This window comes from Electrophorus electricus, chromosome 7, assembly GCF_041902795.1.
Source record: "Electrophorus electricus isolate QZ-2024a chromosome 7, ASM4190279v1, whole genome shotgun sequence".
NCBI lineage: Eukaryota > Metazoa > Chordata > Actinopteri > Gymnotiformes > Gymnotidae > Electrophorus > Electrophorus electricus.
The window spans coordinates 3,886,694-3,912,969 of record NC_137503.1 but is presented as its reverse complement, the minus strand read 5'-3'; the positions used below and the strand labels follow the sequence as shown (position 1 = coordinate 3,912,969).

The window sequence follows — 26,276 nt, the reverse complement described above, 5'->3', positions numbered from 1 at the left end:
TACTGTGTATGTAATTTGACTTTTTTAAAACTCAACGACAAACAGATGTTTTTCTTATGATTAAGTGTACACCTCTGACAGAATTTCAGTGTTACATAACCAGTAATAGTAATTTATGCAGGTAGCAGTGTCTTGGAAATGTCTTGGGAAACGCTGATGTATCCAAGAGATAAAAACTGGTTACTTTTAATCATAAAAATCCTTAACTGCTGTTTTGTTTTCTACAAGAATGGCAAGAACACTGCTAAAAAAGCCTGAAACTTGGCCTTCAACAAAAATAAATGCATGCATTAAACTTTTACATAAGCTTGATAAATCAGTAAATAATTTCCTTTGAATTCAATTTACTTATAACTTGCTATTAAGTGACCTGCCGTCAATGAACTTCCAACGTCTTTCAAAGGATCCACTGGAAGAATTTAATATAACTTGTTAAATACATCGTTACCTCATTTGGGAGTTTAATCTGTGGTTGCCTTTTTGTTAATAAGTCCTACCCACATTTGTTTTTGTAGTGAAGAAATTGTTCGTAAAACGTTTTTTAAATGGGCCACAAACTTGTCCTAAGTAGTGCAATTTATGCAACTGCCAAATGTTTCTCCAGGCCATGTAAAAATTAGCCGACCGACTCAACAGAAAATAAAATGTGATCTTGAAAATATGTAGAAAACATTTGGTTTTCCTATAAACATAGATCTACAAGTCGTGCATATTCTATAATAAGCATACCCCTCAGCTGAGATCCATAACCAATGCTCCAAGGCCTAAAGGTAAGATGCATGCATTTGCTTCCACACATCGTAATACTGCATTAGTCTAGATCAGATGTTTTTTAAGTTCATCTTCTGAGTTCTTGTTGGTGTGGTGCATCCACTGCGTTTAGCCTTATCTAGCGGCCGCCCACCGTCGGAGCTGCAGCGACTTGGAGACTGCTCGAGACACTCGCGCGGAGCTGCTTTCCATGGCGAGGGGGATTCTAGTTTGGTAAGTGGTCTTGAGCGTGTATTTTAAACGCTTTTCCTAAAAATATAATGATGTCCTAACAAATGGGTTTTTCGCACCAGGTCAGTGCTGTGAAATGTGGTGTTTGAGTCATGGCAAGGAGTCTGAGTCCATGGATTTGGCTGAGGAAACCCATCTACGTCCAGGTGGGCTAAGACACTGTTGACATTTGTTCCACGCAGTCGCTAGGTTAAGTGTTATTTCCAAGTGGACTGAGAGGATGCCTGGATGCAGACACAATTGTGCTGAAACTGAGTCAGTTATCACGGGTTGTCTTTACCTGCAGACTTTGAACTTTCAGTGCCTTCGTTTTTGGTTTTTTGGGGTTTTTAAAAAAAAAATCCTCCTGCCGTGCTGCTTAAGTGTATCGCACCGTGTCTCATAAATGTTTTCTAGGTTTGTTTATATTTTTTTGTATGAATATAATTTTGCAGTGGTCCATTTCGTCCAAGCTTGTCACTCCCTAACGCTGATTTCATAGCATATTTTACTCCGGCTCACCCATAGATGTCACGAAATTAAGGTAACGTTAGCTACGTTGCAATGCCTTTTCGCGCACTGCACACCAGGCGTTGCTGTAGCAACAGTGCCGATGTCGAACATCTTCATGGCTCTTTGTAAACGTGTCTTTTTTGCCTCGAAATGTGTCGAAAACGAAGCCAGTGGAGCCGAAACCCTCAGTCTGCGCGCCGATCGTGCAATCGTAGCCTATGTATTGTAGTTACCCGACGATTGACGGGTTCATTAGTAAGCTAGCCAACTCTCTTGATTACTTTGAACGTCTAATGTTCGCTCATATCAGTATTCAACATAGGGAATATAAGGACAGCAGATCGTTTTTCAGGCTGTTTTTTATACCTGCCAAGGCCTATTCATATTAATTCATTCAACGACTAGAAAAAAAAGGCATATACAACTGCAATAACAGTCTTTAGCTGTTTATATGTAGAATTGTTGTACGCTGTCTCCTGATCCATGCAAAGTCAATGGGCGGTAGGTGCATGGTGGTGTGCAATTAAGTTAATTTGTATTATTAATGTGGTGATCAGCATTGGTGACTCAGCCTTCTTGCGTTGCTAGCAATTTCCACCGTAGCAAATGCCTTTATGTAATACACTACATACTGCCTCTTACCCTTTTTGTATGTGAAAACTTTGAGAAACTTGAGTGTTATTATTGGTTCTTAAATTGAAGAATGTTGTAGTTAAATTCAGCTTGTTCTGTCTTAATTGCAGACAGTAACTGTACCTTGCTGGAAGTGGTCCTGCAATATTTTACAAATCTGTTTGTATGGACAGTGTGTGATGTTACTCGTGGAGAAAGAAAAAAAAATCAACAGCGACACTTCGTTTTCATGCTGGAGCTCTGAACATCTCTCTCTCTTTCAAGTCCTTTTATTGTGTGTGTCTCAACCTTAGCTTGTCATCCCTGGACATATTTTTGGTTTCATTTCCTCTCATCACTGCTTTAGGTCATGCCCCAGTGTGTGAGTGGTGAAGCCTCAGAGTCAGTGAAAGGGACAGCAGGTCCAGGAGGGATGGGCTGTAGCAATACGTCTCTTTTCTGGGCCACTTTGCTCTTAATGGGAGCAGGACACACAGGCAGGGGAAAAAGACTCCATTGCTTTCTTGTGTTTGTGAATGACATGTCACAGATAGCTTTTTAGGAACAGCTTTATGGTTAATCTTGGGAGGAAAATCCTTTTCCTTCAATGTATGTGTTAAGGTAAATAACATTTTCTGCATATAATTTGGTTGGTGGTGGACACTGCTAAAAATATTTTAAGTGAAATGCAGAAGTGTGTAAATGCAGTCCTAATTTAGGTTTGTCAAATGCAAAACTAATCACTGTGGTAAATGATTATTCAGAAAGCATATCCGCATGCTGTGGAAGCCCGTTAGAAGGGCAGACAGTTCCGGTGTGTGAGCGGGAGAGTTGTCAGTGCTCTCCAAACAGGGATGGTGTCATGGCTGTGAGCATGTTTATCAGAGAGTGTAATCTGGCACAGTGACTGCATCTTAGTCAGGGCTCTTCAGTTCTTGCTGTCTACACCAAGTTAGGCGTAGACTACTAATCGGAGTAACATAGTGAAGCCTGCTCTGCCTGTGTGTGTCCATTTGTGTGCGTGTGTGAATGCATGTACAGTGTGGTGTTGCGGGTGCATCTGTGCATGTGTGGTTGTTCGAGTACGTGACCGAGACAGAGTGGAAGTCTTTGTGTGTATGTGCACATGCGTGTGCGTGCAGGCACACAGTAGGCTATGTCAGGCAAAAGAGATGCTCCATTTTGGCAAAAACTTACCTAAACTATTACGCGCTCACTAGTAGTATTATGAAAAATAATGACTGTCCCTCAATGAACTCTGTCTTTTCATTTCATTACATTATGTTGTTTCCTCAGGACTGTATAGACATGTTTGTTCACCTCTGTCTGAGCTCCCTTAGAGGATCCGGTCACTTTACTGCAACTGCTGCATATAAACATCAACACCCAAAGGCTGACAAGTAATGTCATTATTTTCACATGCCAGAGTTATGTTTGCCTGAAAGTCAACTGACTCATCCAATTGAGAAGGAAAATTGAGAGGAAATCATATGCATGAACAAGGCAGGACTGTGGAGCGTTGGTAATTTTAATATTAAGATGCCTAACTAAATAATTTGTTTTGTATCGAAAGTCTTTATCAAGCAGCAGTGTTTGGCGGCAGCTTGATTCCAACTTAACAATGTTGAAAATATAGCTTGTTGCTTTATCCCAAGAATCACAGTGATAGTCAGAGTCTAAAACCTTCCATCTTCCATCTGTTAATCAGCTCAGTACATGAACTGAAATATCATTTGTATCCCTACCTCTGCCTCCTAAAGTGGCCACTTAGTTTTTAGATACTATTGCTACTACTACTACTACTAAAATTACTAGTACTATCACTACTATTACTTATGACACAGACCATCGTTTAGGAAGATTAAATGGGTACTGTGGCTGTTGTGCCAGAGAGCTGACTCTCTGGTCCAGAGGCCAGAGCTTAAGTTTACCTCCTGTTAGACCTGAGTTTGAGTCCCGGGTAGGGTGGCTGCCTTCAGCCTTCGTTACATTACTACTACTAACAATAAAACGTCTTGTAGTAGTAAAAGTATTTATTCATTCATTTTTCCAGGGGTGGCAGAGTGTTTTATGGAAAGGTGATAACGCGGTTGGGAATCAACTTAGCTGGCAACATCTGGTTTATTAATGTATCCACTGCACACTGTTGTACAGAATGAAAAGCCTTTCTGCCGGTGTCTTGATTTTATCTTTTGCCTGTGGATTGACTGCGAGATCATCTTGTGTTCTCTGTCCTTTCACTGTTTTGGTTCACTGCAGCTGACTTTCAGAATTCTGTTTGGAGTCCTCCTGGAGGCTCTTGCACCCATTAGACTCTGTGAGATTTGAACAAAGAAATAAAACTCTATAAGCACTCAGCTATGTCGAAAGTGAGAGGACATTTAGAACAGAAACCCCAAGGGAAGCTCGCAGAGAAGTCAAGACAATCTCAGAGTGTTTTCCAGCCCCAGAAACCTATAGGACTACATATTTAGCTTCTCAGTATTATCAGCAGCAGCAGCAGCCTTCTTTGGCACATTGTATGGTTTTACTATAGCTAAAGTTTAACATGGCTGAGGTTTGCAGCAGCATGAGTGCTTGGCACTGTAACATTTAGTAACTCTATTACATCAAGTCATGACAGAGACGCCCCTGAAGTCCTGTCCATGCTTCGCTCCCCTGCCAGCTGTCATGCCATGTTGAATAAACCTGTGATTTTGGGGGAGTGCTTTCAGGAAAAGGGTCATCACCAACATTTTAGTTATTGAAGTAACATAAAAACTACTCATAACCACTATCTGGTTTTCCTAGGTTTTACATAATTTTTGTCTCATGGTAAACAAAACATGTATCAAACCCTTTCTCATGAGTATGCTATAATAGTTTTTCCATGGATAGGAATTCAATTATTACATATCCTTAACTTCTTGGTTTAGAGGGTTAAGTTTTTCTGGTGGTCAGTGCTCTGTTAAAAAACTCTTCATGATATAGACACTTGTGCTGTCTCTAGTGACCAGTGTGCCTTTATTATTTCAGGGGCATGCTCCAGATGGGAGCCTTACTTTAACACTGCCTTTTGAGGTACTTGCATTGCCAAATGCCCAGCCTATTTTTCACCCCATGGGAACTGAGAAACAGGGCTGTTCGCTGTGACAGCTGGACAGGTCTTGTCAGCCTCCAGTTCATTCCAGTGGAACTGTGTCACAAACTAAATGAGGTTACACAGAGAGAACAGTTATTCATTTTAAATAGCCTTTATTAAACAACGATATGACGTATGGAAATACCATAGATTTCCTTGGTAAGCCATAACAGAGGTATTAGAATAAACAAGAAAGAAAGAGAATTTGGATGGCCGTTGAGGAAAAAAAAAAACTTACCTTGTTATTGTGGCTTTACCAGTTTCTCTTCATAATGTTTACAAATACATTTTAAACTTTTTAAAACTAGTGCTGGCATCATAGCGCTCTGCTAATTAGTAAGAGAAGATTTAATGTTTTAACATCTAGAATTGGTTATTTTGAAATAACTTTGGTGCACTGAGGTATACCAAAGTGTCAGTGAGAGGATTTGTTATAGCCTTGGGTAAGAAAACAAGTAAATGAAGGAAAAGGGTCAATTACTTGTTAATTTTATTTACCCAAGGTTTGACTGCAAGCGTCATTAGCATACTGGTGGGAGTGAAGCTAAGGTAAGGCAGGTGAAATAAGTCTGTAGGCATGGTCCTAAGAATTGACCAGAAACTATAGATGTTAAGCTGTTTTCCTCCAGGACTCCAGTGAATGTAAAGAGCTTTGGGTTACTTGTTTTTAAATCATAGAAACAGCCATATGTGAACAAAATAAAAAAGGTGAGATTTGTTTTCTGCCTTGTGTTTTGGGAATATGAAATTCTGGTAAAGAGATGGCTGATATGTATGTGTGGCTCTAAAAAGGTTTGTGCTGTGTTGGACGTTTGACACTCTCCCTAGGCTCTAGTTTATAGGCTGATGCTATCAAGTTGGACTGCTGCAATGTTGAGTCACCACCACATGGATGGATGTGTCTCAGGGGACCCTAAAGGGGGGTTGGGGGTGTGGAGGGGGTTGTCCAAACTGAGATTAATCAGATTACCCAGTGGCCCATACTGCCTGTGAGACCTCTTCTTCCATCCGAAAGCTTATCTCCTGGGAGGGAAGACGAAGCTGTGCTGGGAGGAGATTGCTCAGAAGAGAAGCGCTCTCGTCACTCTCAAATAAAAATGCATCTGCGCCTGACACATCCACTGAGAGAGAGAACGATTCGTTCTGTCTTTTCTTTGTACCCATAAGGTTAAATGGTTTTGCTTGTTTGTCCTTTGCACCAATCAGTTTAGTTATTTCCAATTCCCCACCTTTAAGACCTTTTCTTTCAAGAACTTTGAATGATTTCACTGTATGAAAGACATTATCACCTCTCAGAAAAGGTGAAAACTGCACACACTTTGGATGCCAGGTCTTATGGCTGCCACCGTCATGCAGTGTTTACTCAATGTGTCATGCATCTATTTGGACACCAGACTGAATCAGCATATCATAAGCCTTACTGTACACTCTCTTCTCCCAGTGAGTATAGCCTGCTGGAGTCTCCTTATACCACTGAATGAAAATAGCTTGACTGAGATTCTATGTAAGCCATAGGGCCCTACCTGCTATTTGGAAGTTCTTTTACCAGTGTCCCACTGAAGAATCAGGGAGCAGATGACTGTTGTTTCCTCTCCTGTATATTTGTTTTGATAATATGTGATGAGCCGTACATTATGTCTTAAAAATACTCTCTCATCTGTGGATATCAGTGCATGCTTTTAATACCCCCATATCCTTCACACGCACAATAAACTATCCCACCCCATCTCTTCTGCCCCACTCGTTTTGCTCTCTTGCTCTCTTTGGCTATCATTTATTGCTCTGGTGGGGAGGGAGCCATTAGGGTAAAGGCTCTGAGGAATCACTTTATGATAATGAATTATGTATGATTGATGCGGAGGCAGCAAAAAACAAGCATGAATGCAGAACTTATTTGATTGTCGTCTTCTTTCATTTCATGTCATAGCGTACGAGAGCAGCAGACATGCACAGTGCTCCATGCCTCTGCAGTGCATGGCTCAGTCATGCTTGAAAGACTGGCATGAAATCCCATGCCAGTCTTTCCTGGAGCTGAGTGGGAGAGCTGGAACATTTCTGCTCTGGTCTAGGTCTGCAGGGGGTAGATTACAGTCCCCTGTGTCTCGGAGAGTCTATTGAGCTGTTGGTCCCCCCCGTGTTGCTGTCAACCCAAACAAGCCATTTTAGTCTGGCTGCAAATCAGGGAGGTTCATTTGCTTGCAAGACTACGTTAGGGATTACTTCCTTCCCAGTGTCATATGGCTTTTAACCAAAAATGCTTGAATTAGTTGAACACCTGGAACGATGAGTCTTAAGGCCTAGGCTAAGTTTATTAACCAATTTAGAAGGTAGAGTGTACCTTCATGTTAATTTTCTTTCATGTTGTCACAGAAGGAGCATGATTTTTTTTTCAGTCAGTCTACCAAAATTAGTTGTGCTGTTGGTATGTTAGAATGTAGTAAAGACGATGGGCAGGATGTGAATGCGTATGGTTTTGGAATTTGGTATGGAAACTGCTCTAATGTACCTCTACTCCAGTTTTCCATCAAATGCACAAAGCATCACTGATGAGTAAAAGCCTCTGAGATGTAATGAGGACTGGACGTATCTGCCCACAGTCATGGCCTCACCTCTCCAATCTCTTCAGTACTAATGAAAAGCAGACACAACCTCAAATCAATAACCCCTCATTACCCACTTCTGATTAGCTCTTCCTTCCTTGGTGAACAATGCTGCCCTGAAGATAAATAACCCACATTATCTGGGTTGAAATTATCTTCTTCACACATCGAGTGAAAAGGTCATGTAGTCTGTGCATTCATTTTGTCTTTGTAATGTTGTGCCTGTAATGGCCCAGAGATGGATGCTGTTTCCATCACCTACTCAGGAATCAATACAGGAGGGAAGGTGTTTGCGTGAGGACTCCACATGGCTAATCCTTTGAATTTAACCACACAAATACAGTCACCCTCACTGGTTTAAACACATTGCCCACTTGAGGTTCCAGGGGTGCTTTGTACTTAGCAAATGCATGACTGTATGTCTTTGGGGACTCTGTTCACTTTTGTCAAGCGAAATGTGTTCATGGTAGATATATTTTAGATATGTGGTAGATATTCCACATCAAATGTTTTTCCATGTACCAACATATTACCAAATGAATTTATTAGTGTTACAATTAAGGGTGTTTCAGATTAACATTGTATAAATAATAACAGACATTATCACTTACTGCATATACTTTATCAATATTCATACAATTAGCATATGTCATATTAGCATGTGTCATATTAAATAAATGTGTTAGTGCCTTAAATTGTTCAGTCACAATGTATGCAAAATAAAACTAACATTTATTATTTTCATGTTACTGTTAATTTACACAGAGACCTAAGATGCTGCCAACCAAGCCATCATGAGCCCAACAAATTGACTAAATAACCAAACTTTATGCTTGCCGCAACTTTTTGATACATCATTAATGAGGATTTCCATTTCACCTCACACGCATTTAGTAGCTTTAATAACAAGACTGTATAAAATGGTCCAAACCTTTCATAGCGATCTCACCAAAAACCTTGACATGGGGCAACTCTACTTTCTGAAATGTGAAACTATTGAAACACATTTGGTGAAGTTTTCCAGAACAGGTTTAGAGTCACCCAAAAGTCTTTTTCCAGGGCTTCCCAAAAACAACCTTTTGCCTCAGGAACTGCCTTAGCTGCAGCCTTTCCAGCTCTCAAGTTCCTTTCAGTTGAATCTTGAGATCTATCTGAGACCATTAATTGGAAAGCCTCCTTCACCTTGATGGAGGCTTCACCTTCCTTCACCACAGGTATCCACCAGCATGTTCTAGGATTGCCATTATGATAGGCACTAACAGCTTTCAGGCCACAGCTTCTTGCTACTGCCTCCATGATTGGGGATTTGAACATTTTCCATTTAGACTCAATGTATCCTTATGACTAACATCACCAACTGAAGAAGAGGGTAGTGTCATGGAGGCCGTCACTCAGGAAGGTAAAATGGGTGGTCCGGCTGCTGTGCCAGAGAGCCAGCTCTTCAGACTGGTAGTAAGAGCACATGTTTACTGCCTGGAAGACCTGCATTCGAGACCAGAACCTTTTCTACACCCATTCCTCACTTGACACTGGGTAGAAGTCCCATCATAGGTGGAAGCTAAAATAATCATCTCTTACAGAGTGTTCCACCAGATGTTCCTAGGGCACTTGAAAGGCTCTGGATTTTAACAAATCCATCTTACCACCGATGGTGATCAATCACTTGACAGCTCTGTCCCTCTCTTCACCTGAGTATCTTGAGTATAAGGCCTCAAACCAGGTGATATATGATTTCAAAACTGATCATTGACCAACCACCCCTGGTGCTCTGATACTATGCACCCTTATGTGCATCCTTTTGATTAAACACTGTACTATTGACATTCCATCACTAGCACAGACATCTAATCAGATTTCCTCACTCTGATTCAGAGATTTCCCCTTGTCTAAGAAGGAAAAACAGGGGTTGCTTCCCATATTGTTCACTTTTCTTTGGACTCAGAGCATGGAAAGTCTTAATTTCATCTTGGCTCACTGTAGCTGTTGTGTCCTTTTCAGTAGTCTGCCAAGGTAATACTGTCAATATAGGTTTACTATTCCAATCAGGGTGCGCCCTGCTATTAGAATACAGATTGAGTAGAGTGATGCCAGTCTTGATGGCTGGGTTGGTTCCTTTATTGATATTAACTAATGCATGACTCAGTTTCAGATCTTATAGAATGACTGTTCTCATTTGTTTTGTTTTCCTGCATACTCACAAATCTGCCCAGCACCAAGCACTTGTATCAGTGCTTTCTCCTTACTTTTCTTAAGGCTTAGGAAGGTTATTTTTACTGCACTGTACTGGTTGGTTTATTCAATATTGCTCAGAACTGATGACAGTTAGATTGGGGCATTATCACTTTCAGAAGAGTGCTTTCCACAGGATTGTACTCTGCTGCAATTTACCAATCCTTGGAACTCCTTTCTAGATTCTCCTTTCTAGATTCTCTTTTCTTTAAAACCTGTCCTGTGGAGTTAACCAAGGATCCTACCTAGATCCAGTTCTTCTCAGCTAGGTTGTAAATGTTTGCTACAACCAAAGTGATAACAGTGTGTACATCTCTCATCAGTCTTACTCTGTTGATAGGCAAAGCATCGCCTTGGGACACAAACAAAGCCACTGAAATGCCGGTCACATTGGCACAGAAGTCTGCGGATGACTAGAAGTATTTGGGACTGAGCAGTTCTGCTGTGATGCGGGCATTCTACAAGTTGTCCAGGCATTCACAGGGTCCCTCTCTGGGCCTCTGCACATGGGAAAGATGTACTGCTGTGGTGCATAGGTTGGCTAATTCTATATTCTTTCCGTATACCATGAGCCAGTCTATGCAACACAGCACTACAGAAACTACACTTGCTCTCAGCTCCTTCAGCTCTTTTAGCATATCAGGGGACACTTTTGTTGTGTTCTCCTTGGCAGAGCATTTATAGGACTGTGTCCTCTGTCTGGAACACATGCACAGCTACAGCTGTCCGGGACACACAGGTTTTTTATTCATTCTCTCTGTTCCAAAAGCAGTATTTGTCCAGTCCCACAGCAGCTCATGCTCAGGTATGTCAGTATTGATCATTCTGGAGACAAATGAGTATGGTGTGCAAAAACATACTTTGAGCAAGAACTGGGTCATACTTACGGCCTGATTCTGACTCTTGGGATGCAAGGAGTACCTTTTGTTTCAGGCCAAAGACATGCATAAGAAAGTTCTTGCGTGTCTCTGCTGTGCGGTGCTTCAGTGGTAAGCAGTTTGCTCTGTTCTTGTAAATTTGAGCATAATGTGTGTCTGAGTGTTGAGCGCATGAGATTGGGTTTGCCTTCCAGATAGCTGCTCAACTTTGATTAAGGAATATTTGCTCTAATCTCTGCATCTGTAATCTCTGCCTCAGGGCAACCTCTGCTTAAACCATTCCCAATTCGTAGAGCTAAACAAATAAAGGATAATTTATCCCTTTGTCCTGGCTTACCTATCTGGCCAACAATTTTATACTCTTGATACCATGAGGGATTTTCTGCTAACTGTTGTAGATAAACTTAAGGAGCTGTTGCAGTTTGAGGCTTTCCTGCAGTTCTTGCAGTAGACACTTGTTCAATTTCTGCCTCTTTTTGCTTTATTACTGTCTTTCAACAGTAGTCCATAACTTGGGTCTACTTTTTGATTCTGTTCTTTCTTTCAATTGTATCAAAATAGCTTTTTTTCCATCGACGTCCATTTCAATCCATTGCTCATCTTCACACCTTGCATTTCATGAAAGACACTGAATCTCTGGTTCATGCTTTCATAAAATTTTGCTTAGACTACTGTAACTACCTTCTCATTGGTATCTCAAACAAACCCACCTATTTTCTATCGCATGTGCAAAACTCTCTTACTCTAAAAATAAATCAGCTCATGTCACCCCAGTTTTATTTCAGTTAGACTGGATACCTGTCCTGCTTCACATCCAGTTTAAACTCCTCCTGCTAACAAGTCTCTACATGGTCTAACCTGTTTAGCCAACCTCCCACACCACTAATGCCCTGTATGAACACTTAGGACCTCTGGTACAGAAGTCAGACTGGGAGCAGATCTTTCATCGTCATAGTCCCCAAATTATGGAACACACTAGCGCTGCCAAAATTTCTTTGCTGAACTCACCACTACCTCCCACCCCCTTCTCAGTACTTTCATACTTCATGAATTTTTTTTTCTTCTGTAATGGTATGAGAAATGTGCTATATAAATTGAAATTATTGTTGTTGTGGGTGTTCACGTATTTCCTCTAATCTATGTAACTCCCTAAATAAACTTTTTACTTGAAATATCAATTTGCATTTTACATACTCCGTGTTTCCGCTTTTTACACTATAACAAGCTTCAAGACATTCCTAACAAACCCACTGAGGAACATTTCACTTGTTAAATGATTCAGTCAGTTAATGGTATTCCAAAATGGTTAGTACATAAGTGGCTTGATCCCTATGCTAGTTCAGTAAGTTAGCAAGTACAGCTAGTATTTTACAGAAATCTTCAACTTCATTACTTAATTAATCTCCCTTTTATATTTTTTACAAACAAAAATAAACACTGGCTGCATATAAGGACACTAGTATTTTTATATTTCTTTTTTTCAAGTAATCATAATTATAATCATAATAATAACTTTCCATACAGTCTGCTACTGGAACTTGCATATCTTGATAATTTTGCTCATGTTACTGCTGTATGGAACAGTAGATTCAATTCTGATTGGTACAGGATGAAAAAAAGAGCTTTCACTCAGATATGGCGAAGTGCTGCAAAGGTTGCTGGACTTCATACAGCACAACAGTGACCCAAAATAAACACCCCTAGCAACTAATATTTAAGGCCAAAAAAGCTAAATTTTTGACTGGCCATTTCAATCACCGAAGTGTAGCCCAGGAAGGTATTAGCTTACTGTTGACCACAAAAGAGAGTTCAGCTAGAAATGTTCATCTCTGTTATTCAATTAAACAACCTTTAAAAAGTGCTTAAACCAGCAAGAACGAGAGCTCACTGGAATACATCCCCAGGCTAGGCTCCTGCTTCTGGTGATGTCTGTATGTCACAGACTTCAGGATGCTACCACATAGGATTTGCAACCAAGTATTAAACAGTGTTCGTACTGAACATAAGCCTGTTAAGCCTATTTACCTGCTTCCAGTTGGTAAATATATGCAAAATGTACTGGAGTTTCTGAGTTGTTTTTCTTATTTATGAGAATATTTTTTATATTTGACCTGACAGCCTGCAGTCTGTACTAATTCGTCATTAGTAATTGATTACTGTTCAAAATGGAAGGGCTTCTGTCTAAATACTTCTGTAACTCAGTGTGGGAACACTTCAGATGTGACATTGTGTGTTATTCCTCAAAATGTGTAGGCACAGTCGCTTTCTGTAAATATCTGTAAAATGTAAACTGAAGTAAACCAAGGTTAATTCACCAAATTACTCCAAAGACTTGTGCATTTCCATCCATGTGTGGTTATAAGTCATCATCCTAAACAAGGCACATAGTGTTAAGAAGGAGCTGGTGACTTTCTGTGTTCCTGCTGAGGCTACACACAGTGTGCTTGGCTAAAACTCACCTATGCTGTGTATCCTTCAATACAATTTCTTTTTGAAGAGAGAGAGCGAATGAGAGAGAGAGAGAGAGAGAGAGAGAGAGAGAGAGAGAGAGAGAGAGTGTGTGTGTGTGTGTGTGTGTGTGTGTGTTTATTTTTCTGTACTTGCTCCTGTCTTTTCCACAGATAAAGGCTGAACTATGACTTTACCTAGATGAGTGGCCTTCTTTGCCATCTCCGCAGTTGTGAGTGAAGGTTCCAGCAGCTTCAGATTGACAGAAATCTGTGCAGACATGTGTGTTGCTGATGTTTTCCATGTCCAAGCAGCTGGCGAGCATGTGAACACACTGTAATAGGATAGATGACCATTTTTCATACCTGCAGTTCACTGATCCACCCAAGCACAATGTGGGGAAGAGAACATGTTGATGCCTTTGTCTTTCTTATTAGGCAGATGGTGGCATGGTAACACATCAAGACAACAGGGGAAACCCAGCATCTCCAGTGGCTTAAAGCTGTTGGTAACTTCCCTGTTTGATTTCTGTCTAAGCATCAGTTTTATGAGTTTAAGCATGTTGCTGTTCTTGCTTGTTTAAGAGAGGATGAATGCCCACACATGAGTGTTTTTTGCATTTTTTCCATGCTGAAAATACAAGTTGTTCTGGATGTGCTTTGTTGTCAACCATTCTGCTCCAAGAATGTAATAGATTGCAGGAAGAAAAGGTTTCACTGGATTAATTGCTTTAATTAAGCAAGTGTGGTCAGGCTGATATGATAATCCTGCCTCATCATTAATAGTACTAACAAAGAGACCATCTGGCTGATAAAGGACGTCTCAAATCCAGTACAATCAAATTAAGTCTTTCACGTCAAGACATTTATTTTGACCACACCCCCACAAATGATATATATTTAATGTGGAAATTGCAATTTAGTAATAATCATATCATATGGACAATAAAAAAAGCTAAGCTGTTTGATGTTTTATTGTTATTTTTTGTTTTGTATTTTTTGTTTTCATTCTGTTGACCTTTCAAAAGCCACAGTGTGTCTTTCAGGTGAGACCGACCTGGAATGTGAGAGGCCTTTACTAACATATGCTGAGAGCAGGAAACTCATTCAGGCTTGAGGTGTCTGGGTTGCACTCTCCCACACCTCCACTCTGGCTTCACGAAAAGGTCCGCCTGCCAGTCTGAGCTTTCTGTGAACTGATTTTCATGGTGATAGTCCCACTGGGCCATGGGAGAGTATGAAAGGCTGCATAGGATGCGGGACTGCCACAAGACTTCACTGCCTGTCAGCCTGGCTTAGTGAGGCACAGAGAGAGAAAGCGAGGGAGGGAGGGAGAGGGAAGGAGAGAGAGAGAAACAAGCTGGGGGCGGGGTGAGGCAAGTTAGAGAAACGGGGCTGCAGCAAGAGACTTAATGGGGGTTTAGGAGAATGAGAGCAAGGGGAAAATAAGATGGACTTTTGGATAGCGCTGGCTACATTAGCATCTCTCTGAGTGCTCATGGGAGATGCGGAGTGATGGCCTGTCATTAGTGGAGCCACAAGGGAGATGGAGAGACAGAGAGGGAGGTTAGATTAAATTAGCAAAAGGACTGACAGACTGCATCTGACTGCTCGATCTGTGCTACCAGTGAGGGAGCCTAAGGGGAAAGACGTAGCGTGGCTTCTGTATTAGGTCATCTAAACCATATGCATCATTTGGCTCAGTTAAATTAAGTCTTTAATTGTGTGTTGTCAGATGTATTACATTTCATATTTCTCAAAATGCATCCATTTCACATTGGCCTCTTGTTTTCAAAAATATTACTGCTACTACTGGATTACAAAGCTCCATTACTCAAGGTCATGCACAAGTACATTACCAAAGAGTAATGCGACTTATCCAGACGTACTTTAAGGACAGCGCTGATTAAAAGAGGTTTACACGCTGTTAAAAATTTAGATGATTCTGCAGATAGCATGTCATCATGAGCGAGAAATTTGAGTATCGAGTTACAGCCTGGGACTGCTCTGTGCATGAGGCTGGGGACCAGGAGACAGAGCAGGGAGGACCAGGTTCATCACTGTCAAACCCAGGACAGAGCATCATTAATACATGGACAAAAGAGGCTCCTTCAGGTCTGTGATTTGTCTGCTAATCTTCTCCAGCAGGCATAATTGGCTGTGCTATTGGTAATACAGGCTGAGATCATTTGTTATAGTGCACTTTTAGTGAGCAGCCTCTTTAATATCGTTGCAAGGAGATGCGGCCGATACTGTAACGATGCCGAATGTTTGCATCACACTTAAGTGAGCGTATAAAGTCAATGGTAGTGCCTGGAATCACTCAGTCTATGGCCTTCTCTCAATAGGAGATCTCATAAATAAGTGTTGGTGCATTTGCCTCAGCTCTATAGAGCGCAATACATTCACACACCCTCTACACCCAGTGTGAATTTATAACCATTATGCAAAAGTATCCTTTATCTGCATGTGAAGAAATATACAGTAATGGTTTAAAATGCTGTGGAGTTTCAATTAATATAAATTCCAGTGACATTTCATGCACTTGATCTTGTACTCAGTTTTTAAAGAGTGAATGTGTCGGTTAAGAAATGCATTGATGTTAAAGTCATGATCAATAATTTATTGCCCTTTATAAATATTGGAATATAACAGTCTGCACTGGAAGAGATGCTCTGTGGAATAATATGCAATATAATAAGAATCTAGCCCTAATGGAGTTGCATCCACACGAGGGTTGGTATTATTACCTTTATGTCTGACGCTCACCCCTATTCTCCTAATTCTGTCTCACTCTGTCTACATTGCAGCTGGCACACAATCAAAGACACACACACACACACACACACACACACACACACACACACACACACACACACACACACACACACACACACACACGCACGCGCACACACACACACACAGACACACACACTTTTCTCTCACTCTTATTGGGTTGCTTGTGTTTGCTCCTGTTTCTACGCGTGAGTGCATTTACGTCAAGACTTGTCTCATCACACAGGCTCTGTTCACAGGTGGCATATATAAAAAAAAATAAATAATAATAAATAACAACAACAACAGGAGCAGAGGCGGGGTTCTTGCTCCCTCCAAGCCTCTCAACAGCAGTCAGGAAATACATGAAACTACTCTGAGCTCTCTCTCTCTCTCTCACTCACACACACACACACACACACACACACACACACACACACACAAACAATCTCTCTCTCTCACTCTCACTCTCTCTCCCGTCCCCCAACACACACTTAACAATAGGCATCAGTACTGACAGCTATCATGCATCACTACAAGGTACTCCTTCCTGCCCTCCATGTTGGAGGAGAGGTCTTGTCAGCTCAGATTTTTCAGATAAGCAAATGTCAGGCCACAGAGGGCTGTAGTGCTGTTGAAATTAGCTGTGCCATTCTGCTCACAAACATTTGCTGTTCGTTTTAGGGGAGGTTTGACTCACCGGCTCCCCTTTGCAATTAGTTTTTTGCAAATGTCCCCATAAAACACTGGGTAAAGAAATAAAAATGAGAGGCCAAATTGATTGGTGAGTTTGGATTGTACTTTGTAAATATCTTTCTTCAAGTTGAAAGTGTGTTCATAATTTCTTCCTTCTCTTCAGTAAAACCCCTGCTTGTCCTTTAAGAATTACCAGTGAGGAGGTGTGTAACTGAAGTTACCACTTACAGATATTTAAAAAATGCTTCCCTGTGACAGTCCAAACGTAAAGGTTTGCTACAGTTCAGAATGTCTGTCCTTTTCTATATCTCAGCTCATTCGTGCTGCACAGTAGTGTTTGGGTGAAATCGGGTTGAAAATTACATATTTTCTGAACCACTGTTTCATGGCTCCTCTGATGCAGTTATTCTCAGTAGTCCTTACAACCTGTTGACGCTCGCCCTTGTTCATAGCTTTCAAGGCTCACACATTAAAAAGAGAAGATAATTGAGTTTCCTGTCTATACTGGACATGCAAGACAAATGGTATGTTTCTGTGGAATAAAGTGGCAAAGTGTGTATTTGGTGAACATCTTTATCATGAACATAAGTATATGATTTAAGTGTGAATATATATATATATATATATATATATATATATATATATATATATAATATAACTCCATAGTACACTACATTCATTCTCTCTTTCCCCCTCTCTGTTTTGATCACAGGCCCGGTTCTCCTACCTCCACATGAAGTACCTGTTCTTCTCTTGGCTGGCTGTGTTTGTAGGAAGCTGGGTGATCTATGTGGAGTACTCCTCCTACACAGAGCTGTGCCGTGGACACGAGTGCAAAAATGCCATTGTGAGTGGAACCTCAGCACTCCATGCATAAATGCAGAATACTGTCACTGCTGCAGTGGGTATAAGTGTGAGAGGGGTGCCATCTGGTGGAGAGGAACTCGTTTGGGACTGTTTGACATTCGTTTCAGAAAATACAGTACATGGATGAAGAAGTGGGTCAGGTCCTGTCTTTGGTGTTCTATCTCTGGTAACATTGATATGTCTGTCTGTGTCTGTCTTCTTTGCAGTGTGATAAGTTCCGGAAGGGGGTGATCGATGGTACTGCTTGCAGCAGCCTATGTGAAAAGAACACTCTCTATTTGGGGAAATGCTTGTCTGCCAAGCCCAGTAACCAGGTCACAACATTTTAATTGCTGCTTAGTGACACACACACACACACACACACACATACACATTCAGTCTGATTGAATGACAAATAAACAAGCAGCACATTTTGACTATGTATTTCTCTGTAGTAGTAGCCAGAACCATACTAACAATGTGAAATATCTGTATGGTACACAAGCATGCAGGTATATACACAATTTCTATTCACATGACAAAAATATCAAGGCTGCCTGGTGTTATATATGTCCCCAGAGGTGCTACTACCCAAAGACTGACTGGGCCATTACAAAAAAAAAAAGCAGGGCTGCTCTAGTTTTTGCTTGTACTCATAGGGGCTTACTTACTCCCATCATTCCAGGTGTACTCTGGTAACTGGGGAGATATGGAAGGAATAATTAAGTGCCATATGGAGGATGTTCCTCACTATGACCCGGAAGCAGAGCTGGAGCCTCGGAGAGAAGCTGCATCCTTCAACAGGCCAACTAAAGGCACATCTGTGGAGAAGTTTAGAGAGATGGTTCTGAGCCATCTGAAGGTGTGACCCTGCATGTCATGAATCAGATCACTCTTATGCAGGAATGACAAGCACCCTTATTCTAATGTTCTTTTTTGTTTGTTTGTTTGTTTTTGTTTTTTCTAAAGTGCATAATTTGTCTTCTAAAGCAACACACCTCAGTCCTCATTTTGGGGAACCTAGACAGTTTGTAGCTTTGCTCACTTCATCACACCTAAACCAAGCAGTCAAGAAAGCTGTATAGCTGATCCAACTGTTATCTGGGGACTTAACTGGAAATACTGTTAGTAAAGCACTCAGTTTTCATTTTAATTATCTGTGACATAATGATATGGTGTTCCTCTGGGTATAAAAAAATATCATGCAGCCTGCCAAAGGAGACCTAAGCAGAATATTAAGAAAACAGTACTTTTCTCTGTGCTAATTAACTTCATTGAACCATTTGTCTCGCGTCCAGGCAAAGGTGGGAGATCAGACCAATGTGCAGGACTTGGCAGCACTTGTACTCGGAGCAGCTGATGCCAACAGAGACGGGCAGATCTCCCTCGCCGAGGCTCGCTCCGCCTGGGCCCTGCTCCAGCTGAACGAGTTTCTGCTAGCCGTCGTTCTGCAGGACCGGGAGCACACTCCAAGGCTGCTGGGCTTCTGTGGGGACCTGTATGTGGTGGAGAAGGTGCCTTACGCACCCCTTTATGGTGTCAGCCTCCCCTGGGCCATAGAGCTCTGGATCCCGGCAGGTCTGCGCAGGAGCCTGGACCAGTGGGCAGCGCCTTCGTGGCCACACAAGGCCAAGATCGCAATAGGCCTGCTGGAGCTCGTCGAGGACGTCTTCCACGGCACATTTGGCAGCTTCCTCATGTGCGACGTGAGGGCTGCCAGATTCGGCTACACAGAACGCCACGACCTGAAGGTAGTGGACGCGCGGCGCATCATCCCCGAAGCTGCTTTCCAGGAAGTGATGCGGGAGCGGCGGTGCGAGGTAGATGGCGACTGCGTATACGGAGCAGACTGCCACACTTCCTGCGACCTCACCAAGCACCGCTGTACCACCGAGGTGACGCGGCCCAACCTAGCCAAAGCGTGTGGCGCACTGAAGGACTATCTCCTCTGGGGGGTGCCATCAGATGTGAAGGAAGAGCTGGAGAAACAGCTATACGCCTGCATTGCCCTCCGAGGGGCCACTGAACAGATGGAGATGGAGCACTCGCTCATCCTCAACAACCTTAAGACACTTTTGTGGAAAAGGATATCCCACACAAAAGACTCCAAATGAAGGCGAGGACTCTGCTAGATCCCTTTTTTCCAAAAGGGTATGAGGACATGAATCAATAAACCATGGTATAAACCACAGAGGTGTAAAAATGTTTTTAGATGTTTATCCATCAGATTATCCTTTGAATCTTTTCATTCAGTCTATGAAGATCAGCAACACTGTCAAAACTCCTCCTGTCCCACTTGGTAGGCTACAGGCCCAAGCTAGAGAGGAAAACCAAAAATAGTAGTGCTGCTGAAAAACCCTTTTACTACTGAGAGATTATCCTGCTGCCCCCACTTCAGGAAACTATCAGACAATCAAACTGTGACAACCCCATTTCTTTGCTTTAATAAGTGGGAAAAGTTTTTTTTTGTTTTTTTTTTAAAGAACCACAATACTTGTTAATTTCACTTAATGCAGATTCACGCAAAAGTAAATTTGTTTGCGATAAAGTAAAAGAGAGTAAGAATATTGCTTTATAGACATCTTCATTGGGGATACTTTATGGCTACATTTAGACAGGATGAAATAATGCTAAAATGAGATTTTTTTCAATCCATATTGGGGCATGATATAGATATTTGCATTTTAGACAAGATAAAAGCATGGCGTCATTTGCTGGACAACATTTGTATCTACATCTGTATTAGAGGGTCATTCTGACTTGAATTGAAAGGATATGAGTCATATTGAATATGGGTAGAAAAAAGCTGAAATGTCTAAACAGTCATCTTTTAAGGTTAAGTGTTTCATATTAAATTTATAAATGTTGCTGGTCTCCAATATAGTTTGTTTCAGAAAGCAGATCGAGCATGTTCCCAAACTAAAATATGCTGTTTAAATGTTTGTGGAAGACTAGACTTACATGTTTCTGGGAAACAGGCTGTTAGTATTTTAAGTCAGGATACATTGCCAGGGATATTGCCCAAAACGTTAACAGAATGACTGTGTAGTTTTGAAAATGTGTTGTGTACATGAAGAGGCATGATATATTTGTGCATAAAAATAAAGACTAAATTATATATTTAAAACATTCTCAACTAGTCAGAATGGATTAGAAATTTGTTTTCCTAAATGCTGTGTGATTACTGTCTTCTCAAACCAATTTGAAAGGCTTTGAACAGTTGATCAACAGGAATGTGAAATACTTGTGAATTCCAAAACAGGCTTCATTTTAAGATCAATATAGAAATTGTTTGGCCTCATAATGGAAACATTAGTGGAACAGAACTGATATCACGTTTCCGTTAGCCTGATCAGTTCTGAACTTGTATTCACCAATTTATGGCCGTCTGAAATGACCATTTCCTTCATGTACATCTGCCAATTAAAAATCCATTTTCCTATGAGAATGTTTAGACTACAACTTTAGTGCCCATATGGAGAGAATACATAATCTTTTTGACCAGTACCCCAACTCAAAATCTAAGTTTTCTATGACAACTTTAATGTGGAATTCAAGTGTAAATATTTTTGCAAAAAGTATAAAAAAAACATTTTAAAAAGTAATGCAGCACAAATGTACAACATGCTCCAAAGCTTTTTGTAATAGATTTATTTGAACAAAACTTTGCACAATCATGGGAGGCAGAAGACTGCACTTTAGTCCTCTTCCGCAGCCTGTGCTCTGAGGAAGCTGGCTTTCTTCTGAGCAACTCGGTCTTTCCTCTGGCCCAGAGTGAGCTTGGCACGGTTCCATCTGCAAACAGGAAACGCACCAGGAGTAGGTTTTACCATGACTTACCAAGGCTATGCATTAATCCCTTAGTTCAGGCTTTCACAGTCTTGGACTAGCCCCTTGGACTACCAGGCTTATGGCAATGAACCAAATACTTCCTTTGAAACACTAAAGGAAGTTTAGTGTAAAATAAAAACATTCACATTGCACAATTGCATATGTATGGTATCAGTTTCCTTTGTTGAGTTTTGCACAGGAACCATGAATCCAATAGAGTTAACAAGGGAATCTGATGCCCACCAGACTGCATGCTAAAACTGAATTTGCCTCAAATTGTTTGGCTATGTAATAGTTTGCACAGAACAGCTTTCTTTAAAACATTAAAAAAATGTCAATTTCTTATCAACTCAAAACGATATTGGGTTCAAACTGGCTGCTACTGTTACAAAATATACTTTTGTCCATTTTCAAAGTTCTCATACAGTGGCCATATCAAATGTGTTTGAGGCACATGAGGCAGTTTGCACCATGCTAAGTGACTGCTAGACATTTCTCCTGTTAACAGCATCTGCTTCACAGTACTAGTACAAAACCAAAGCAGCAAAATTTGGACACCAGACACGCTTTCAACTATGTTGAGGGGAAGGGGGGGGAGAATCATAAATACTTAATAAAACTATATTTGAAAATACATAGGGAGATAGCCAGCAGGAACTACTTAAAAGCACAATTTCATCTTAATATAGTTGGTGAGCTTCCAAGAGCAGACATTTAGGCACCCAAAATGATAAAATCCTCTTGCCAATATATATAACACACTTATGTTTAAATCAGACTTTCACTGTCAAGCAGATGCACAGTGGAAGTCAGCCTCACCTGCATATTGTTAATTAGACAAAATATAGTCTGAAATTCCCCACACGAAGTTAGCTAATGAAGTGACAACGAAGTGAGGTTAACAGGAATCTGCAACTTGTTTTAGTAGACTTCTTTCCCCATATGGTTCTGTAACATGTCACTGAATGCTGTCCCAGTAAAATAACTTTCTACCCACACAATGAATATACTGAAACTGTCTCTTATTTTCAGTTACTAGAACAAGTTTGAACATTGTACTGGACACCTATAAACTAATACATAGCATTCATTCTCCAAAAGTTCCCATGATCCTGACCTGAAACACTGGCAAACTCTTTTCTCAAATTCTCAATTCTCCAAGAGTCAATATAGTTCACTCCCACACTGTAGTTAGCCACATTTCACCAAAGAATCAGGGAAAAGAAGGCTGTACACACCTCTTCTTCTTCACCTCCTTCTTGGGCTTCTTTTCATGAACCGGGTTCTCTCTAATGGCTGCGTGCGCCTTCTTGTACATTTCCTCCATCTGAAGGGATTTGGTGGGTTTAAAAGCACTTCCAAGGCATTCAAACATCCACACAGCAAAGTTTTATGAAGTGACAAACTAATATTGCATCTCCTCCCAGTGCTTACGCTGTCGGGGGTGACGCCGTTCTTGATGAAGCGAGAGAACTGTTTCTTGTAGGCCTCCTCGTCCTCTTCCATCAGCAGGCCCATGTACTCCGACACGTTCAGGCCCAGAATGTGCTTGCGGTGGACCTCGGCATTGAACTCCTTGCTTTCGCCATCGTAACCGGGGAACCGTTTGGTGCTGGGAAGAGAGGAAATAAATGCTGCCGGACCCTTGCGAACAGATTTCAAACACACACTGCTTACAAAAGCTACAGCTATTGTTTAAGCTCTAAGAGCCACTGAAATGTGAATATGTTTGTCATTTACTGCTACAAATGTTTGGCTAAAACAGTGTTCAAGTACAGAAATATTATATACATCTCTCCCTCCATTATCTCACGAGAGAATATTCAAGCTGCTTTCAGCCCCGTCTTGAAACGTTGCCACATCAACCATGCAAATGAAGGACCAACTACAATTTGCTCAGTCTGAAAAGGCATCATCATCAAGCAGCAGTCAACTATTGGTATTACCTTCTGGCCACCAGAAGTTAAACATCAGAACACCAAACGCACGAGATAGCGTACCTGTGGGGGATGGACAGACCTCCATCTACAGCCCCCTTCAGGGCTCCAAACACTTTGTTGCCAGTTGTGGTTCTGGCGAGTCCAGCATCTAGGTAACAAGTAAAAGCTCCAGGCTGTCCATCGATGCTCTCCACATTGAACTCCTCTCCAGTGACCTCCACCTGGCCCTCATACACCTTATCCAGGCCAAATTTGTTCAACAGCTTTTAAAAGAAAAAAAAACAAAGATCCAGCGAGGTTAGTTATTTTAAAAGAGATCATTTCCAAGCCCAAATTTTCTAGACTTTTAAAAACACAAAGTAAACTGCTTAGAACTTCAGTTATGAAAAGAAACTGTGGTGCAGAGTTAAGTGTACTCTCTTACTACAGGACACCTGATTGACATCCAAGAGCTTGATAATTACCATTGTTTAAAACTGAGAAAATCCCTAAAATTGTGACATGACTCCAGGACTAGGTTAGTTGTGGCATTTGTTGTTATTTGTTTTTAAATAAACAAACAAATAAAAGGCCACTGACAACCCATCTACAATGTGCAGAAAAGACTGCAGCAGAAATCCACCATACTTACCCTGCGGGCCAGGAGCAGTCCAGTGCAGTAAGCCGCTGCGTAGTTAGTCAGGCCCACAGACACGCCGTACTTTGGGAGCTCGTGGGAGTATGCCGCACACACGATCATGTCTCCCTCAATCTTGGCATAGGCAATCTGGAACAAAACATCACACTACATCTTAGCATACTTAAGCTAAAGGGATGCACACCTGCTAAACTAAAACCAAACCAAAACCGCAACATGTAGGAATGCACAGCATCGGTCTGTGCTGCCCATTACACACTGCAATGAACCGATAGTTTAAAAAACATAAAAATACCAACGAACAATCTATACACTAAAAGGTCCCAACATCTCTGCCCTTCTCCACTGGCTTACAGCAAAGCGCACACACACACACACACACATATTCTTTATAAAACAATTTCTGCATATCTGTAACAGTAAACTCTGCTCTGAAGTCGTTATAGCCAGCCAACACACTCACCTGACAGATGATATCTCGGTTGGAGAAGCGAACGATCATCCGGTACTTGGGCGTGTTGTACTTGTTCTTGTCTTGTACAACCAGGCGTTTTCGGGCAAAGTAGTCAGTCTTTCCCTCTGAAACGGGGCGAGACGACTTAGACAGCATGAACACGGTGAACTGCTGCGGTTAAAAGTCATGTAAGCCCTTACCTCTCCTCCTCCTGAACTTCACCTGGTACCTCTTGAAGTAGGCTTTGTTCTTCACTACTTTTACAAATCCCTGCGACAACACAAATCATTAGCCCTCATCACAGCAGAGGGGGAACAGCTCCAGGGAGCTTTGACAATCAGGCTAAAAACAAAGTCGACTCGCTCGCATGGGATAAGGCTATGGAACCACCAGTCATAGCATTTATGTACCTAAACAAATTCGTGCTGGTTTGGGCATGCAACCCACGTGCTTGCTCACATTTGGACAGTACGACGGTAAGTTCTATAACATTGGGCAGTCAGTCAAATATAACCAAGTTTCTACGTTCACCACGTTAGGAGCCATTAGGCCACGTTTGGAGAGATACCGGGGACCCTTGCACTGCGGGACAATCTAACATCATCCTTATGTTTTTGACATCGTCTAATTTAGGCCGATGCACGGGTGAAGCAAATAACACCCTACGCAACAAACAAGGATCGTATTGAGGCGCTCTACTGACCATATTGCAAACTTTTCAGTCTCCGGAGCCGGAGCCAGGAGTCAAAAGTTGGGAGTTTGACTCCGCTGCACTGGAAAAAGAAAGACTGATGTGCGCATGTCCGGTAAATACGGTCGCAGAGGCCATGGCGGTGAAGAATTACGAAGATCCGAGAAAACTACATTGCCACCTACTGGCTCGGAGGAAGAGTTACCACCTCCATCTATGGGTAAAAGGGAAACGGAAACATGCGTGAACCATTTGCTTGTAAGAAACGCGACATTTTAATTTAAATTTTAATGAGCCACGTTATCATTAAGCAAGTCAAATTATTATTATTAGAATAACGTTTTATTTTTGTGCCATAATGTTAAGGTTAGGGTCAGGTTTAAGATTGTTTGTGGGGGTAAAGTCATATTTCAGTGTACTTAATGTTAAGAAAATTTTAACTTAAGACCTAACTTTTACTTCAACATCTGATTATTTATAAGTATAGTGTACTGTCCCAGTGTGTTAGTGTGTGAATATGAGAGAGCGAGAGAAACATGGAAAATAAGAGACAGGTTGTGGATTACCCACAACTAAGAGTTTTAACACCATTTTCATTTTGCCAGTTTATGATTACTCACTTTTTCTGAGATTTTGTAGTAGATTGCAGGGCACAAAATGTTGTCAGGTAAAAACTTTTTGACTGTGAAGTTACAGACTGACCTGCATTTGTACATAAGGTCAAACCTGAACAATAATAATGAACTGAGATCTCATACATATGTTTTTATCTAAAATATTCAAGGGAAATTATATTCTATCCTTTCTTTTTTCTTTCTTTCTTATTATGGTTACACATCCTAGCCTATAGCCTAATAAGCAACTAATCTCAGGAAAACATCTTCCTCTTCAGTACTATCTAAGCTTGAAATAGCAGCCACGCAAACTAAATCTCAGTCAGACAATGACAACGTCAGTGATTCTTTGAAAAGGGAAGGTGTGTTCAGCACTATAGCCGTAAAGTTAACGTCAGCACTTCCATGAAA

At 41.2% G+C, this 26,276-nt stretch overlaps 2 protein-coding genes across 2 annotated transcripts; one reads left to right on the top strand and one right to left on the bottom strand.

The window, feature by feature from the left end:
- The first annotated feature begins 895 nt into the window (after positions 1–895).
- Positions 896–21,069, top strand: dipk1ab (divergent protein kinase domain 1Ab). The gene is made up of 6 exons (XM_027000694.3): positions 896–984; positions 1,065–1,148; positions 17,565–17,699; positions 17,926–18,033; positions 18,384–18,560; positions 18,997–21,069. The coding sequence occupies exons 2-6, from the start codon at positions 1,095–1,097 to the stop codon at positions 19,810–19,812; spliced, it is 1,290 nt and encodes a 429-aa protein (XP_026856495.2). The 5' UTR covers positions 896–984; positions 1,065–1,094; the 3' UTR covers positions 19,813–21,069.
- Positions 21,070–21,326: 257 nt separating this feature from the next.
- rpl5b (ribosomal protein L5b) lies at positions 21,327–25,384 on the bottom strand. The gene is made up of 8 exons (XM_027000727.2): positions 25,264–25,384; positions 24,761–24,830; positions 24,570–24,685; positions 24,101–24,235; positions 23,530–23,732; positions 22,964–23,141; positions 22,768–22,856; positions 21,327–21,493 (listed from the first exon to the last, which is right to left on the bottom strand). The coding sequence occupies exons 1-8, from the start codon at positions 25,264–25,266 to the stop codon at positions 21,397–21,399; spliced, it is 891 nt and encodes a 296-aa protein (XP_026856528.1). The 5' UTR covers positions 25,267–25,384; the 3' UTR covers positions 21,327–21,396.
- Positions 25,385–26,276: the final 892 nt, after the last annotated feature.

What these genes read in the sequence shown, in the direction of transcription:
- rpl5b (XM_027000727.2), bottom strand. An exon ending in GACTGCTCCTGGCCCGCAGG is followed by an intron (nt 23,733 to 24,100) that starts GTAAGTATGGTG and finishes TTCTTTTAAAAG; the next exon opens with CTGTTGAACAAATTTGGCCT. An exon ending in ACGGCGTCACCCCCGACAGC is followed by an intron (nt 22,857 to 22,963) that starts GTAAGCACTGGG and finishes AAATCCCTTCAG; the next exon opens with ATGGAGGAAATGTACAAGAA.
- dipk1ab (XM_027000694.3), top strand. Translation starts at nt 1,095, where the DNA reads ATGGCAAGGAGTCTGAGTCCATGGATTTGGCTGAGGAAACCCATCTAC. An exon ending in ACGAGTGCAAAAATGCCATT is followed by an intron (nt 17,700 to 17,925) that starts GTGAGTGGAACC and finishes TCTTCTTTGCAG; the next exon opens with TGTGATAAGTTCCGGAAGGG. An exon ending in CTGCCAAGCCCAGTAACCAG is followed by an intron (nt 18,034 to 18,383) that starts GTCACAACATTT and finishes CCATCATTCCAG; the next exon opens with GTGTACTCTGGTAACTGGGG.